The sequence below is a fragment of the Lonchura striata genome, chromosome 33, assembly GCF_050655825.1.
Source record: "Lonchura striata isolate lonStrDom1 chromosome 33, ASM5065582v1, whole genome shotgun sequence".
Lineage (NCBI taxonomy): Eukaryota > Metazoa > Chordata > Aves > Passeriformes > Estrildidae > Lonchura > Lonchura striata.
The window spans coordinates 4047104-4064849 of record NC_140735.1 but is presented as its reverse complement, the minus strand read 5'-3'; the positions used below and the strand labels follow the sequence as shown (position 1 = coordinate 4064849).

The following is a 17746-nucleotide window of genomic DNA, read 5'->3' as shown; positions in this document are numbered from 1 at the left end:
GGGAAAAGTATAGCTACGATCACATGCCACCCAAACCAAGGTAAACTAGACCACATGGTGATGCTGAAGATGTTTTTACACACAACAAAACCAAATTACTTAAGAACTGTTAATCCTTTTTCCCTCTCAATGCCCTCGGGCCTCACGTTGATGCGCCAAATTCTGTCTTGGTTAGACAAGACAGGAGTCTGTGAAAGAGGGCAAAGCCTCCTGTACAATGGAGAACGGCAAACCCCCCTCCCTCTGAATTACCAGGATCTTTAAATTAAAAGGCTCTCAGGCAAAGATATGGGAGTGGGAGTAACAATTCTTTACTAGGAGAAAACTGGACAACAATTTAAAAAAGGCAAATGCAATCGGTACAAACAAAATCAGTGAAAGAAAAAAGTCTAGAACCTGAGGAATGCCAGTATCAGGTTTGCTGGGACAATTGCTTTCCCTTGCAATAGTTGATGAGTTGCAGCTGAAGTGGTGATCTTTAGAAGGGTATAATTTTCCTCTGAAGATCTGGTGGCAGTGGGGGCCGGTCTTCCTCTGCGCCGGGGTTGCCTCTGAGCTCCGCTGCCGTCGCCTCTGCGCGCCGGCTGCTTCGCTGCGAGTGCCGCCGAAGAGAGAGCGAGAGAGAGCTGCTTTCCCCGGGGATCCCGCGCAGAGAGAGAGAGAGCTGCTTCTCTCGGAGTCCCGCGAAGAAGAGAGAGAGCTGCTTCCCCCCTCTGGGTGGGACCCCTCACGGTGTTACATTTTTTCAGCCCTTCATTAAATCAGTCAATGGTGTATAAACAAACCATTGCCTCTACAGGACAAACCATTGTCTCTGAGTTAGTTAACAAAAACCTGTCCAACCGGTTCGCCTTCGACAGATGGCAAATGGAATACAAGCTTATCTTACAACCCAGGACACCTGGTGATATCCTGTACCTGGGCCCCAGGGAGGCACAGACTTCCCTGTGGAATGGATCCAGTCAATCTAAGGGCCCTCAGCTCCCCTTAGAAGGGAGTCACCTACTACCACTACCCACTACCCTTCTTTTCTTCTTAATTCTTGAGGCTGTGATCCATCTGACAGACCAAGTGCAACTGGGAGACTCTCCAGGCAGAATTTTTTCTTTCGTGTCATCTGCCTGACCCTCTGGAGCCAGGACTCATACCTGTTCTGTCAAGACACCTGGGTAGGTGATGGGGGTCAGGATGGAATTTTATTGCCTCCCCAGGAGAGACCAATTTCCATTCCCCACTGTGTCCTAGGTCTCCTCCTTCTGCCTGATCCCAAGAGGGGCAGAGCTCCTCTGACTCCTGCTGAGCTTCTCTCAGGGTTGGAGGGGTGTAACTCCACCAGTTTGTTTCTGTGTCACTCTCCCTAATGCTCCTCAGCCTTCCCATTTCTTCCTTAAGCTCTGCCACTGGGCAGAGCAGATCCTTCAGCTGCTCACACCACACGCAGGTGTCTTCTGCACTTCCTCTGCCATTAACACCAGGCTCAGACCCTCCCTGCATCCAGGGGCCTGGACAGCTGTGCCCTTCCTGGGGGGTTCTCTTTGAGTTAGTGCACTCCTGCTGGCAGCAGCAATGGCTTTTCATCATTTGTAAGCCATTGCTGGGAAAAAAAACATAAAGAAGAAAGAAAAAAAAACCAGGCAAGCACCTCACAACCAGCAAAAAGACTCAACCCTCTGCATAAGGAGGATGGGTGGCTGCACATTATCTGCTCAGGCTGCTTGTGCAAACTGCCACGCAAAAACTGAAAAAACACTGGGCCAAAACTGCTGAACCAAAACTGCTGAGCCAAAACTGCTGGGCCAAAACTGCTGGGCCAAAATTGCTGTGGCAAGCCCCTGGTTGCTGAGGGCCCGGTTGCTTGCAGTCCCCAGAGTCATTTTAAATTGCCTGCAAAGGACCAGGAAATTGACCCTTGCCCACCTGAATGGCTTTAGTGCCCTGGGCTTCTTGGTTTTCCACTGTTCTCCATCTCCTTACTCAATGTCTGACTTCCATACAAGCTCTGTGTGTCAACAAAAACCCCATTACCTTCTCTGGCTACTTCCCTGGGCTCTTTATTTCCATTTTTCCCCACTTCCCTGCCTCAGCCTGGACCCTAGGTGATCTGCTTTGCCCTCAGAACCAACTAAGTTTCCCTGAAGTAAACTTAAACCTGGTTTTGGTTTTGTGGGTTTTTTCCAATTACATTTGTTTTCATGCCAGTTTTTGTCCTGGACTGCCACCAGGACATTTTGTTCTTCCTTACTTCCAGTCTTAGGCAAGGCCACTGTCCTGCTGTCAGAGCAGCTTTTGAAATCTCAGAGCTGAGAGGACTTTTTAATGAGAGGACACAGTGCAGGATCCTTTCCCTCTCAGGACATTCTACTACCATGCACTGGGATGGGACCCAAAAAGCTCTGGGTCATGAAAAGGCCTCTCCAGGAGTTTTCTGTCTCCCTCCTGCACAACAAAGTCCCCTCACCTCTCAGACCTTCTGCTTTCATGCGTAAAACCTTGAATGTCACTGAAGGGGTGCAGTGCCTGAATTTATCCATTTCCTTTGGAAGTGCTGTGGGATGCTCTTGTGAAAGGCAGAGTATGGATCAGGGCAGGTCCAAAATGGCAGAAACAAAGAGTGACGCTTGTAACACGTACCTGCAGCCCAGCTTCGTCTCCCCTTCCCAGGGAAGTCCTGCTCCATGATCTTTATCTGCCTCCCCTGAGCAGCTCAGTGGTAGGAAAATCCACTTGAAGTGCCTGGTCGGTTCTCCCTCAGTTTTGGCAGAGGCTTTGAGCCACGAAGTTCTCTCTGGCTTTGGAAACATCTCCTGAGCTTGCAGGTGTGGAGTGAAACTACCTGCTGTGCCAGTGAACAGCAAGTTATCCTCTGGTCTATGTGGGACCCCATGGCTTGGGGTCAGCCCTTGCTGGGGAGCTGCTGCTGCTCCTCCCCAGGTGCTTTGCTCTCCTGCGCTCACACTTCCCTCTGCAAATATGTGGCTTTTTAAACGATCTGCTGGCCTTGTCTCTCCTGTGGCTGCAGGCAGTGTCGTTTTCTGCGGCCGTGGTCAGAGATGTCACAGGAAAACTTAACGGAGGAGGAAACATCAGAGTCAGAGATGGGCTCTTGTGAAGAGCACACTGCCCTCCTGAGCAACACGGTCCTGGAGGAGATAGCAAAGGTGCAACAAGACCCCATGCTGTTCTCCGATGACATTTTCTTCATTGAGCCAGTGGTAAGTGATAGCTGAGAACCTCATTTTCCTCCTTCCCCTCTTCCTCCTCCTCCTCCTCCCCCTCTCCCTCCTCCCACCCGGATGTGGTCACTTGCAGATCCTCAGCTGGTCTGATGTGCTGGGAGGGAGGACATCGAGTTTTGGTGCAGCTGTAGAGCTCCCTGCTGGAAGCACTTCTGCCCTGCAGGCTCAGGGCAGGGCTGGGAGCCTGACAAAGCCGAGCTCTGCTGCCAGGGCTGGAGCTCAAGGGCACTCCGTGCTGTCCTGCAGTGTCCACAGGGAGCAGTTCTTGTAGGCAGGGGCTCAGCAGAGGGTGTTGGAGCTCTGCCAGTTCACATACTGAGCTCAAGCTTGCCATGGTTAATCATAGAAATGCCCATCCCCACCTGTAACCACGCCTTGTACTATTTCTGAGTGTCCCTTCCAGTGTCCTCTGAGAGCTTGGACACAAGGGTGGAAGGTTTAAATGGGCCTTTTGAGTTTTCCTGCACACAGGGACAGAAAACCTTTTCCTTTTCTGTTTGTGCAAGCAAACCCCCACATCCTCCCATCAGCCAGAGCCCTGATTCTGAGTACTGAGGATGTGAGAGATGATGAATGCCTGGTGTCTGCACAGTGCAAAATCCCTTCTCATCTTGGAGTAAACCCCAGAATAATCCACACTGCTGCTTTCTTTCAAAACAGGTTAAACAAATATTTTTATTTCCAAGGAAGGGGATCGTGTTCTCTTCTTGTGAAGAGCCATGAGTGCACAGTGGCAGTTGCATCCCGCTGTAGCTGACAGCAGCATGATGTGACCAAGGGTTTGTGTCAGAGCAGTAGGAACATTGTGGAGAGTGGGAGCTGATCAGCTGAGCACCGAGAGCTTCCAGCAGTATGCTGAGCTGGGTTTGGAGTGTTTCCTTGAACTCCTTGTGTTGTTCCCTCATCACTGATGCTCTAAACTAAGGCTTGCAGGACTGTGGTTGAAAACAAAAAATGTGAAGTTTGAAGATACAAGTTTTGCTGTCTCTTTCTGTTTTAGGAGGGAGAAATTGGGCCAAATTGTTCGGCTGAAATCAAGGTGACCTTCAAACCCATAGAGGCACTGGAGTACCGAAGTGTGGCTTACTGCAACATCTCAGGTCCAGCTCCTTTCCCCTGCTTCTCTCAGCCTCAGTGCAGCCATGGTGCAAGCCTGAGCCCACTGGGCTCCCCTATAACTGCTGGGAAGAGTCCCTGGCCAGCAGGGTAGTGCTGGCACATCCCCACTGGCCCTGCAGCTTCCAGGGAATCTCCTGTGCAAGGCCAGGGCTCAGAATCCTGTGTCTGGGTTCCTGATCCCAGAACAACCCAGACAGTGCAGGGAGAGGTTTTCCTGCCATGGCTTTGCCAGCATTTCCTCACAGGCCAAAGAGCTGCAGAGCAGAACAGCTTTAGTGAACAAGCACTGAGCCCCTCTAGGCCACTGACCTCCAGGATGGTCCATTTGACACGGCTTCATCATCAGGTGGTAGGAGCTGAGTTAGAAATGGGCTCCCTGACCCTGGATCACTCCCACTGCCCAGACACCACCAGACCAGAGTGGCTGAGCCCCGCTGAGCCCAGGGTGTTTGTGAAGGAGCACCCTTGGCCAGCACCTGCCTCTGTCCCTGTGTGGGAATTGTCACCTGGCAGCTCAGTCCGTGGAAGTAGAACACGATGCTAAGTGCCAGAAGTTGAGGATTTTGGCAACAAAGCCGTGTGCTACTGGGCCAGGTAGTTTGGCAATTGCCAAACTCTGTATGAGCTTTGTGCCTGCACTGAATGTATTTCAGAGCTCCTCTGAGTGCATGGGAAGGAAACCACAGAATCATAGTAAGTTCAGGATGGAATGGACCTTAAAGGCTTCTGGGCAGGGACACCTCCCACTAGATCAGGGAGCTCCAAGCCCATCCAGCCTGGCTTTGAACACTTTCAGGGCTGGAATCTCCACAACGCCCCTGGGGAACCTGCTGTAGTGTCTCACCACCCTCACAGTAAAAAATTCCTTCCTAATATCTAACCTAAATTTCCTTTCTTTCAATTTATACCCATTACTGCTTGGCCTGGCACTACAGGACATCAGAGGTATTTGAAACTCAGCAGACTGGTGGCTAAGATTGGAAACCAGCCTAAGGAATGGGTTAGAAATTCCAAGTCAGTTCCAAGGGATATCTCCTGAGGGAACAGAAGGGTCCATATCTTCTCCTGCAGCATCAGGAGCCGGTGGCATGCAGCTCAGAGTCAGGGACTCGCACTGAGGCAGCCTGGAAAATGCAGTGTAACAGAGGGAATTATTGTACTGAAATGGACATCTCTCCCCAGGCTGTGAGAGCAGGCTGCCCCTGCGCCTCAGAGGGCACGGCAAAGGACCCCTGGTTGAGCTGAACTGTCGCACACTGAACCTTGGGAACGTTTCTGTCAACACCCCCTACGTTCATGAGGTGAGAGCAGGACTTGGGATGGATCCTGATAGCTCCTGAGGCAGCAGCAAGCCTGGGGGCGACTTACTAAAATATGAATATCGATCTAATATCGATATCCAACTGAGACAGACAAAAACTCTCTAGCAGTGTAAAGTTAGAAAGTGTATGTTTATTGCATCATTAGACAATAACTCATGAGAAGGGAAGATTCCACATGTATTTCCATTTTGCTTTCTTGCTGCTGCAGGTGCAGCTGATTAACCTAGGAGCTATTGATGCACCCTTCACCTATATCTCTTCAAATGCAAACGTGGGCTTCTACTTCAAGTTTGCACCCAAGGAGGGCATCATTGCACCAGGTGGGACCCAGACGATCCAGGTCTCCTTCAGTGCCACCGTGCTGGGGACGTTTAAGGAAGAATTCCAGTTCAGTGTGGCTGGATCTCATAGGTCTGCACTCCTGACTATCAAGTAAGGACTGTGGGAGCTTGGTGGGCACATCTGTGGCTGTCTCTGGGACATCTCCCTCATTTTGGGGCTGAGCAGAGAAAAAAGGTGTTTCCTGAGGTTTTTTTGATCTCTGCTTTGATCCTGGAATTGCCTTAGTGTGAGGATGCCTCCTGCCCTGTGTGGGTACCTGGGAGCTGGCACGATCCTCCCTGCAGGGATCTCCCTCTGCCGTGGGCCATGGCAGGCAGTGGGATGGATCAGCTTTGGGCAGTAGCTGCTCTGGGATGTCCCCCCGAACAGCCAGCAAGGCCCCCAGGGCTTTGGAGGTGGCCCAGCCTGGGTGATTCTGCACCAGCAGCAGTGTTTGTAAAAATTCCCATTAATAATCCATCCCAGAGGGGCAGCAGCAGCCCCACCTCAGCTCTCACGGCCATGCTGTGGGGCACGAGCCGTGCTCCCAGCTCCTGTGCACAGAGTGCTCTGGTACCTCCTCTCCACAGCCGGGAAAGGGCTGATGTGGGACACAGGAACTGCAGCAGTAACTGTCCCATGGACAGAGGTATCATCCCGTGGGCTGGAGCCATGGCAAGAGAGAATCCTGGCCCAGCAGAAGGGAGAAGGGCTGAAAATAGGAGAGGCAGAGCTCATCCCTCAGCACCACAGCAGCATGAGGGCTTGTCCTTGCTAGCCTGAGCCATGTGCTGCTAGGATCGTGTAGGGTAAGCAGGAGAGCTGATGCTGGCTGCTCTGGAGCTTTGGAGCTGGGAGCTGCTGTTGGGAGGCACTGGGTCAAGGCAGTGAAGGAATGAAAGCAAACTGCAGTCAATTATACCAATGAGATAAGGGAGATGGATTAAAAAGAACAAGAAAGTTATTACTTAGCAAGAGAAAAGTGGTGAGTAGGTCTGCCCATAGTAGAGAAACAAGTATGCTGGCTTTGTTTTTAGAGGAAAAGTGCTGGGTTTTTTACTTTGGAAATCAAGAGGAAACATTTCACCATCAAATAATTGTTTCTGCTCTGTCCCTCCCCCAAACTGCTCATGGGATGTTATTGCATAAGCAGCTTTCTCCTTGAGCAAGGGCAGGTGTCTCTTGTTGAGAGGTGTAGAGCAGAGCCAGTGGCAGTCCTGTGAATACAACAGAAGGCACAACTGGTCCTTGATTTTTAACCAAAAGGCAGAGTGGTCATCGATTGGCATCAGCCATGAAATAAACTCATGATGTTGTGCAGCTCCAAGTGCTGATTTCAGTGGATGTTGTGGCTTTTGGAGCCTGTCTGCTGAGTTTAAGGACAGGTGAGGTGGTGTGCTAGATTCAGGACACCCCTGTTTGGTTGTTTAAGCTATTGCTCTTGGCTGTGCCAGCTGGTCCTTTCCTCCAGGATTCATCTGCCCACTGTGTAGAACTGTTGCTGCTCTTTCAAAGGGTGTTTGGGGCTCCCCTGACTTCATATCTCAAAACTCTGTAATGATTGTGTGGGTCAAAATCTCCTGAGAAAGCTCCTCCATGGGAGCAGCAATTGCAGCTAGGGAGTAGCAAAGCAGGAAAGGTTACAGAAGTTTGTGGGGACACCTTTATGTCCATCACATTACAGATGGGGAAACTGAGGCACAGAGCCATGTCTAGGTGTGTGTTCAGGGTCCTTCATGGGACCACCAGCAACCAGGGGGCTTTTCCTGCCTGCCCTGTGCCCAAAGCCCCATCAGTGGCTGTTGGCCGCTGGCCACTTGGCTTTAGCTTCCTCCTGTCTGCAGGGGCACCGTGCTGAGCACATGGCGGGGTGTTGATTTCAAACCTGCCCTGACACCAGGCTTTACACCCCCGAGCCATGACAGCCAGACCTGTGCTTTAATTCCCTTTAACCAAGCCATCTCCTCCTCTGTCCTCGCCACGGCAGGGGCAGTGTCACCAGGCCGACTTCACTCTTGGATGCCATTAAGCCCAACTTCCAGGACATCTCCTCTGGTGAGTGTTCCCTGGGCTGGGACACAGTGTGGGGGATCTGTGCCTTCCAAAATGGAGCACTGGAACATAAAAGCATCCCTCACTCATGGTCTGCCACAGCAGCCTCTTCAGGGTGTGAACTCCAGGGCTGCCGGGTGCCCCAGGTAGCATTCTGCCACTGTGAGATCAAATAGAACCAAGGAATAGAAAGTCAGGTTTTTTGCCACTCTGATATCAAACAGAACCAATAGAATAGAAAGTCAGTATATTTGCCACTGTGGGATCAAATAGAACCAAGGAAAATAGAAAGTCAGTATTTTTTGGTGTCCCTGTCCTGGTTTAAAAGACAGATGTCTGGCAAGGAAGGCTGGAATCTTCCTGGAATGGAAAGATGACCCCTTCCCTCCAAATTATTATACCTTTGAAATTACAGGGCTTCCAGGCAAAAATATGGGAAAGGGAGTAACAATTCTTTACTGGAATATATCGGCACAAACAACAACACATTAACAGAAGTTTCCAAGGGGGGAGGGAGGGAGGTTGGGAGGGAGGGAGGGAGGGAGGAAGGAAGGAAGGAAGGAAGGAAGGAAGGAAGGAAGGAAGGAAGGAAGGAAGGAAGGAAGGAAGGAAGGAAGGAAGGAAGGAAGGAAGGAAGGAAGGAAGGAAGGAAGGAAGGAAGCTTTCTTGAGCTGCTTCTTCCCCACCCTTATCACTGCTGAGGCACTTGTTGCCTTTTGAATAAATTAAACAAGAAAGGCAACAGTAATCACAGTGACCAGAATGGGTGTGAACTCATGTCACTCACTGTTTAGGTATTTTGAATACAATGGGAGTGTTGGCAGACTTAACAGGGAATTTTGCAGCTTGAATTCTCAGAGTAAATGCACGGTCTGGGTGCACACTCATCCCTGAGAGATAACTGGTGCTGGTTTGAGGTGGGTGAGGGAGCTCCTCCCCATCAGAGAGAGAGAAGCTTGCCGTGTTCAGCAGGGCTAGGAGTGGGCATTTTCAAGGCTGCAGTCTGGAATCAGTGTCAAAGGGAACTAAGTGACAATTAATTCCTCGTGCAGCTTCTTGGTGAGCTGTAGTTCAAATAATAAAGAACTAAACTGCAATCACACTTTCATCCTACCAGGATATTCACACCAGGAGTCATGCCATAATTGGTGCCTAAATGGACATTTGTGTCCTTTTCCTAGGCTCTCCCAACACCAAGACCTGTTGCCTCACTGACACCTCCCTGGTGTTCCATGATGCCCTTTGGAGAAAAAACTGCTTCCCAAATCTGCAAATCCAGCCCAGCACCCTGGAGTTCATGGGTGGCACTGAGGGAGTGCGCTTTCTGGAGATAACCAACTGCAGCCTTCTTCTCACCAAGTACCACTGGTCACTCTGTTGGGACAGCCAGGCGGACAAGCTGGGGTATGTGCACCTTTGCCCTCTCCTTGAAGCTCTTCTTCCTGGTGCCCTGCTTGTACTTGGCAAAGAACAAAGCTGTTGGCCTAGGATCTGACAGACTGCTTCTGGCTTTTCCTTGTTCAAATAACACTGACCAGCCGTGGTCAGCCTGGATGCTCAGAGAAAAGGTTTTCCACCAATTTGGTGCTGCCTAGCCCCCATAGGGGTTTCCCCTGGGAAGGAAAGCTGGGGTGAAAGCTGCTTTCTCAGACCTCTGTGGCCTGAGGCAATGTCACCTTGATGAAGGGCTCCTAGTCCCAGATCCACAGTGCTGCTGGAGCCCCTTCTGGCCCCTCTGCTTTGGGATGGGTCCTCTCTGCAGGAGCAGCTCTCTGCTCCTTGCCTTCCTCCCTTGCACTGTGCTGCAGGATGCCCAGAAAGTCCCAACACCAGAGAAAAGCTACCTGGTGCCCGGGCTGATGCTGAATGTCTGTTACCTTCCCTTTCCTTCTTTGCTGAGACAACTCCTTTACTGCCAGGATGATTTCCCTCCCAGGGGTCAGCTTTCAGCACACACCTTGGATCTTCACTCCCTTTTTTTTGACCCGTTACTCGTTTTGACTTTTCCCCTGCAACATGTCCCTGGTGGGTTTTGTCCTGTTTGACAGCAGGACTTGTTCATCACATCATCTCCTATCCCTGCCTCCCTCAGAGTTTCTGCTTTAGAGTGAAAAATGTCATTGTCTGGGCAACTGGGAAGTTGCTTCAAACCATTCATTAAAACTAAAGACAGTGGACTAGATAATTAGGGATCTCTTGGGGGTTATGACAAGACTGCCCCTCACCCAGAAATTAAACCCAGCCTTAGGTAACAAGCTACAAAGCTAAAGGCAGTGATTCCTTGGGGAGCAGGTCATTACAGGCCCTGAATGCCTGTCTGGGGATGGAGCATCCAGGTCGTGTTTGACTGTGTGGGGAGCACTTGCGGCTCAGCAGGGTGACAGGCAGGCACGGCTCGACTGTGTCCCTCACGTGGCATTAGAAACACAAGCAGAGTTACCCTGAGCACCTGCCTCAATTTAAAATGGGGACTGTGACCTGAGTCACCTGGGAGTGTTGGAAAATATCAACCAAGCCCCCCAACACTGTCAGGGAAACATTCCTGATAAATACCTGGTGGAGCTGCAGAGTTTCTGGCATTGGGCACTGGGTTTTGCTGGGCTGGCTCCTCACTGGCCAGGTCTGCCCCTCGGTGCCTCAAACCCCACCTTCCTGCTTGCCTTCTGTGTCTTTCCCTCTCCCACTTTTTGCATCCCCACGAGCTGTTAATCCCTGTCCTCTGTAGGTGCTCAGTGCAAGCAGCTGCAGCTGCTGTACTGCTGCTGCCTCGGCGTCATCCCTGGGCTGCCTTTACAACAGACCTGCTCCAGCCTGGATTGGGAAGGGCTGGATCAAACCATTTCTCAGTTCAGCACTCCAGCACCCACCCAGGGGCTGCATCCTGAGCAGGAGCTGCTCGTGCAGGTGTCCCTCCCTCCTCCCTCCCACTGCAGATCCCTGTTCACATTTCTGTTTTTTTCCAGATATGAGCTTAACCCACCTAAATTCAAACCCCAACCACCAAAGGAGCAGAGAACCTCCCGTTTGGATTACTCAGCATATAGAAGGAGATTCAGGATTAGAAAGGAGGAGGTAGACAGTGCCCTGAAAGAAGCAAAGGATTTTGCCCAATCTTTAGGAACAGAGGTAGATTTTTTTGTACACACACTGCTTGTGTTGCCTCCCCAGCTTGCCACTGACAAGTCACGCTCATGCTGACCTCCCTTTTTGCTGCCTTGCTGTCCTGTGCCCCTGTGGGTTGGGCAGCAGGGCCCTTGGCTGGGTATGGGGTGTGTGAGAGAGAGAGAAAGAGGAGAGTTTTCCTTGGAGAAGTTCACTCAGATCCTACAGACCTGTGCTGAGTGTGGGATTTTTGTGCCTGGTTTTCTTCACAATGTAAGATGAGGCTTTTATCTGTATCATCATGGTAAGACCTCCAGCTTCCTTCCCAGAGCAGGCTGTGATGAGTCCTGATCTCCACCTACCCTTTTCCCAGCCCAGCCAGACTACCTGTTTCCAGGTGTCTGCTCTCACCCGAGAGCTGGTATTGCACTGGTGGCCCTGAAGCTGTCTTACAAACTGAGACTTTTCAAAGTGGCTGTCTCCTTCCTGGCATAGAAAATGGCTTGTTTTTCAGGTGCTGCCACAAACTCCTGGACCCCCTCACCTCCCACGGGAGCTGGCAGGAATCACGTCCTCCGTGGATGCACCTCCTTCTCCCCTCGAAGCAGAGAAGGTAAGAGGGAATCTGTCTCACTCACCCATTGCCAGTGTGGCAAGCAGGGCTGTAGCTCCCAGTCCCACTGGTGGCCCCCAGCACTGCCCACAGAGGGGCCTCACGTCCCTCCAGGCTTACCACAAAGTGTTGCTGAACCAACTGGTTGTTGGAGGGGCCATGCAGGACATGGTGTAGGGCTGCCCAAGGATGCTGTGCAGCACCTATGGAGGGCATTGCTCCCCCTGGACCTCATCAGGTGGTCCATAGGAAATTTTTGCAGGAGCTTTTGCTGTAGCACCTGGAGAAAGCAGGCTACAAATCAGAGAGAGGGGGAAAAGCCTCAGGAGTCAGATGAGCGGGGCTGGAGGCCTTCCCTGAGCTACCTGAGCTCCAAGAGCTCTCACTCTGAGTCTCCTCCTTTTCTAAAAGCAATAAGAAATGCTTTTTAAAGGCATGTTGTGCATCAGAGAGAATTTCTACTGCCAGAAGACATCCCAGTTCACTTTAATGTAGTGTATTAATTAACACATTGATCTGTGAGTATGGGAGAAGATTTTCCCCATGGTCCCTCCACTGGTCAGTGGCACGGATGCAGGATGAGATTAGGGTGATTTTGGCTGTGTGTGGGGAATAGGCCCCTCCAGGTACAGCTGCACTCTGCTCCAAGATGCTCTTCTGCACCCATTTCCATGCTCAACACCTCAATCTCTCCTGTCCTCCATCCAGGCTTTCAGTATCCTGCCGCTGTCAGGTGTGCTGCAGCCAGGAGAGAGCCAGCAGGTCTCCTTCACCTTCTCTGGCTGCTGCAACATCCTCCCCAGCATGAAGGCACTGTGCTGCGTGGAGGGAGGCCCCACCTACGAGGTGGAGCTGATCACCTCACGCCTCAGCTACTCCCTGAGCTGCTGGGAGATCAACTGTGGCCCTCAGGTACCACACACAGCCCCTGGCACAGCTCTTTGCCCTGGAACCACGGCCAGCAGGTTCCTGCCCACCTCGGCCCAGGGCTCCCTCCCCTCCCCAGCCCCTTTGTTGGTTCTGGGGCTTGGAAGTACAACCTTTGAGGGACACAGCTGGCATCCAACCTGGTTCAAAATAGCCATCTCCAAAAATGTAGGGAGTGCCTCTTTTTCTGGGTACCTAAGACTGCCTCCTGGGGTAGGCAGGGTCCCAGTGGGGATGCCCTGGGGGTCGTGTCCCTGAGACTTCCCTCTGCTGATCCACGCCTAAAGCCTGACCTCCAAGGAGATGCTCGTCTAAAGCTCCTGCTTAATCCACAAATAATCAAAGGAAGAAGTTGGGCTTCCAGTCACTATAGTTGGAGAGACTGTCCCAGAATAATCCCCACTTTCCAGCTGAAAGCCCACAGATATTTCTAGCTGCTGGCCCTGTCTGTGTTGCCCTGTGTGACTCCCTTGTTGCATGTGTGTTGCTTGACAATAGTTGCATGCCTTTTCTCCTGCAATGCCTCAGTGCTGTCTCTGTTTCTCCTGGCTGTTGGTGACCCCTCAGAGTGCAGAGGGCCTGTGTCCCCCGGTTCATTTATTGCTGGCCCTCACACGGTTATTACCACACCTCTGTGTGCTGCCAGAGCTCCGTGGTCCTGGTGCCCTGTGCCTGGGGGTTCCCTGGGTTCCCAAGTGCCCTCATCTCCTCCCTGGTCCCTGCTCCCACGATGTGTCTGCTTCCAAGCCCAGGAGAGAGGAAGGAGATTCCCAGCAGCAGGCCTGGGTCTGTAACTTCCCACTCCTGTGCCTTCCCTCCAGATATTTAATGAAATTAGTCACAGCACGGTCACCCTGGAGAACACTGGCAGGACTGAGTTCACCTGGGTGCTGAAGCCCAGCACTGCAGCCAAGCATCTGCCTGGTGTGTTTCTGGTCGATCCCACCACTGTAAGTAGCACAAGTGACGGACCCCAGCCCTGTGCCAGGTGGCCCAGGAGAGCATTAAAGGGAAAAAGGAGGGGGAGAAAGGGGGAAAAAATTCAGAGGTGAAAACCTAAACCCAGCCATGAGAGAGAGAGGGCTATAAGCAATTTCTGCGGGGGGCAGAGAAGGTCAAACAAGGGCTCTCCTGATGGAGTCCCCACGGCCTTGGCTGGTGGGTGGCTCTGCTGTCAGAGGCAGACACCAGCAGGAAGCACAAATGTGTTAGTCACTGTCCTGTCCTGCTGTCAGGGGAGTAGAGGAGAACTCTTTTTGGTAGATTTCTCGGACAAAAACAAGGCACAAATGCAGGAAGTACTGTATCTGAAAACTGTTTGTTGATAAAGAGAAGGTATGGTCCCGACCAGAAGGGGATAGAAAAGAGAGCAGAGAGAGAAAATGAGAAACGGAGAAAGTAACAGAGGACAGGGACAGAGCATTACTGCTGGAACCCTGGGACGCTCCGTCGGTGTCCTGCTGGGCAGGTGGAGCAAGTGTGCTGCCAGCTGCACGATGAAAAACACGTTCCCTCTCCTGTGAACTTGTAAAATGTTTAATAAAGGACAATAGGAAACAAAGGCCACAGAGCAAAGGTTATTACAGCAGGGTGCATCTTGGCACTCAGCCAGGAGCACACTTTCACCTTCGGGGATACCCCTAAAGCGCCTTTTCCATTACATCAGCCTGTTGCATATTCACAGACTCTTATGCATAGTAAATTTTTTCCCTAAACTAGTTTACATGTTCTAAGAATTGCTTAGCATGGCTCCTCCTTGGATCTGCCCTTTTTGGAGCGTGCCTATTCCTTGGCTACGATTTTAGTCCTTTTTTGTCATCATCTTCAGTTCTGGCCCCAGCCCAGGCTGCCTTCAGACGGTGAATGCTGATGGTTGGCAGATCTGTACAGGTGTCTTCTTCATATGTTCACTGGATGCCATCCCATGCAAGCAGGCACTTTAACCCAAGCACATTATATCAGCTATTTCACTAAGCTTAATTAACAACAGAAATAAAAACGATATCTTTATAACTAAGTTACTTTAACACGACACATATAAGATCAATGTTCATGTTTTTCATGGAGACAGCAGAGGACCAGCTTGCCCTGGTGAGCAGGGAAGCAGTGGCAGCAGGGTAGACAGACAGGGAAGAAGTGGCTCTGCAGGGAGCCAGGCCCTCCAGGTGCTCCCAGCCCAACAAAAAAACCAAAAGTGTCAGGGAAACACTGGCAGTGCTTTTATATGCTAAGATTCCTCCTGTCATAGATACATATTATAATATTGGCTTTTCGCAAATATTAATATCAAAGCAATGTGACCCCCCCGTGCGGAGAATGCTGTGAGTCTATGTTGTAGAAGGCTGAATAATTGCTTTATTATATCCTCTTATAATATATTGTACTAGAACTATATCATACTAAAAAATACTGAAGAAAAACCTGTGACTGTGTGCAGATAGTCCAGCTTTGACCCAATTGGCCAATCAATCCAAACAGCCATCACCAGTTCTAATTAACAAATCCCGCCTCAGTAAACAATCTTCATAACACATTCCACATGTGCCAAACAACAGGAGCAGCGAATAGAGAGAATTGTTTTCCTTGAGCTTTCTCACTGCGTCTCACAACTTCCCAGGAAAAATCCTGGGAGAGAGAATCATGCCTCTCTCTGTTCAGGGAATGTGAATACTACATATTAAAATGGATTTTATATGTGTGGTGTTAAAGTAACTTTGTTATAAAGATATAGTTTGTATTTTTGCTGCTGGTTAAGCTTAGACATAGCAGTGAAATAGCCATGCTCGTGTTAAAATGCCTGCTTGGATGGGATAACACCCAGTGAACACAGGATGAGGACACCTGTACAGATCTGCCAACCATCAGCACTCACCGTCTGAAGGCAGTGAGGACCAAGGCCCGAACTGGAAGCGATAAAGAGAAGGAGCCAAAACCCAGCTAAGAAACACAAATGCCCTAAAAAGGCAGAACCAAGGAGAGGCCATGTAAAATGGTTCCTGGCATATGTAAACTAGTTTATGGAAATACATAAGGACTATGAATATGCAACAGCCTGGTGTAATGAAAAGGTATTTAAGGGGTGTACCTGATGCTAACAGCGTGCTCCTGGCTGAGTGCCAAGATGCACCCAGCCCTAACAATCTTTGCTGTGGTCTTTGTCTCCTATTGTCCTTTATTAAACTTTTAACATTTTCACAGGAGAGTGAACGTGTTTTTCACACTCCCATAACTCAGCCCTTTCAGGAGGACTTGGTCAGGCAGGCAAAGTTTTCCTGGGCTTCAGGGTCTGCCCTCCTCCGAGGGGGAGGTCGCTGGCAGCCCCCAGACACGGGGGGCCTGCATTGTCTGCTACCAACCTCCTTTACACGTGGGATAAGTTAGGGCTCCCAGCACGTGGACAGCCCCTATTGTAGTTTTTCACCCCATGTCAGAAAATGGATTTATAGCCTATGCTGAGGCATGACTAAAAATCTAATTGGTTCCTCACAGTCACTGTGGGGACCCTGAGGGCTGAGATCTCAGGCTGTGCTGGCACTGGAGCGTTTCTGAGGGTCACTTTACCCAGGGTGTGATCACACAGGACATTGTCCTTGGCCCTGCCTCCCCACTGCCAGCTAAGCACCACTTACATGTCCCTTACTAGGCTTGCTGCTCCCTGCCTCCTCCAGCCCTGCTGCTGTGCAGCGGCTTTGTGGGGCAGTGAGGGGGCCAGGGAGCGGGGCTGGAAGAGCAGGGAGAAAGATTAGCAGCATCCCACCACTGCCCAAGCCTCTCAGTCCTGCTTGGATGTCTTTGAGCCGAAGCAGCATTCCTGCCTTTGTCCCTCCTTGAAGTGGGAAGTAATTTGCTTTCCCATTTCTGCATGCCTGAATCCTCCAAGGGACGAGAGGAGCTGCTGGCCCTGCTGAGAGCAGGGGGTTCCCTTCCCCAGCAGCAGCAGAAGAAGCTATTTTTGTTGAGGCAGGCTCTTGCTGGCAGAGGGCAAAGCCTGTTAGCAGAAGGGCTGTGCTCACATCAGGCTGTGCTGGGGCTGCAGCCTTGTGAGCCCTGGGGACGACACATGGTGCCCTTTTGGGTACAGGGAAGGTAGAAGGTGTGAGAAACAAAGGCCACTCCTCAGTTAAAATTTAAAAAAATGTTAATAAGAGACAATAGGGGACAAAGCCAATAAAGCAGAAGTAACAGCACTGGGTGCTTAGCTGCAGCCACAGGCACACCAGTCAACCCAGCAACACCCCTTATATCCCTGGGGTATTGCATCAGCCTAATACATATTTACAAAGGGTTAGATATATTCAAAAATTTTAACATAGTTCCTCCTCTCTACCACCTTTTTGGAGCATGTGCAGTTGTCCTAGTGGTGGTCATTTGTTACTTTTCAACATATTCAACAGGTTTCCATTCCTTCACTATTAAATGTTAAATTTAATATTATATATATGTTATAAATTAATATATTTATATGTGTATGTTATATACTTTTTACATGTTATAAATTAATATATATTATAAATTTAATATTATATATATGTTATAATTTAACATTATATAAATGTTAAATGTTAATATTACAACTCTTCACCAACATTATTATCACAACACGTTTGCATTAAAAGATCTCTAAACTTTAGCAAAACTTCTTTTACAGAAGTCAACATTATAAACCACATTGTATTTAACAGTTGTGAAAGCCAACACTGTAATATATTTATCACGAAGGTGATGTGGTCCGATGGTTTATTCCAGATGAGAGTCTGTCTCCTCAGCCTGTGTGTCCCCTGATCCCCCATCAAACACTCTGATGCATTCCCTCCCTCTTCTCCTGTCCCTGCAGGGCTTCATTGCACCTGGCGAGAAGCAAGAGCTGGAATTCTCTTACATGCCAGGAATACCAGGAGCTTTCATCAGGATTTACCAGCTTGAAGTGGATGACCTGGACCCAAAAAATATCACCCTGAAAGGAGAAGCATGCTGTCCCATGATCAGCATGAACCTGTCCTGGAACACCACAGGTGGGCACGGCCTGTCTGCCCCAGGAAGGGCCGCTCTGGTTT

The 17746-nt window shown here is 50.3% G+C and overlaps 1 protein-coding gene across 1 annotated transcript in view; it reads left to right on the top strand.

The window, feature by feature from the left end:
* Window positions 1-17740, top strand: part of LOC146764505 (axonemal central pair apparatus protein HYDIN-like) — a 24805-nt gene extending 7065 nt beyond the window's left edge. Inside the window, exons 3-11 of the mRNA XM_085564441.1 lie at window positions 3020-3212; window positions 4237-4336; window positions 5538-5656; window positions 5886-6109; window positions 7986-8053; window positions 9232-9454; window positions 11014-12677; window positions 13514-13642; window positions 17527-17740. Coding sequence (XP_085420567.1) covers window positions 3020-3212; window positions 4237-4336; window positions 5538-5656; window positions 5886-6109; window positions 7986-8053; window positions 9232-9454; window positions 11014-11248 — 1162 coding nt within the window. The 3' untranslated portion in view covers window positions 11249-12677; window positions 13514-13642; window positions 17527-17740. The remainder of the gene's footprint in view (window positions 1-3019; window positions 3213-4236; window positions 4337-5537; window positions 5657-5885; window positions 6110-7985; window positions 8054-9231; window positions 9455-11013; window positions 12678-13513; window positions 13643-17526) is intronic.
* Window positions 17741-17746: the final 6 nt, after the last annotated feature.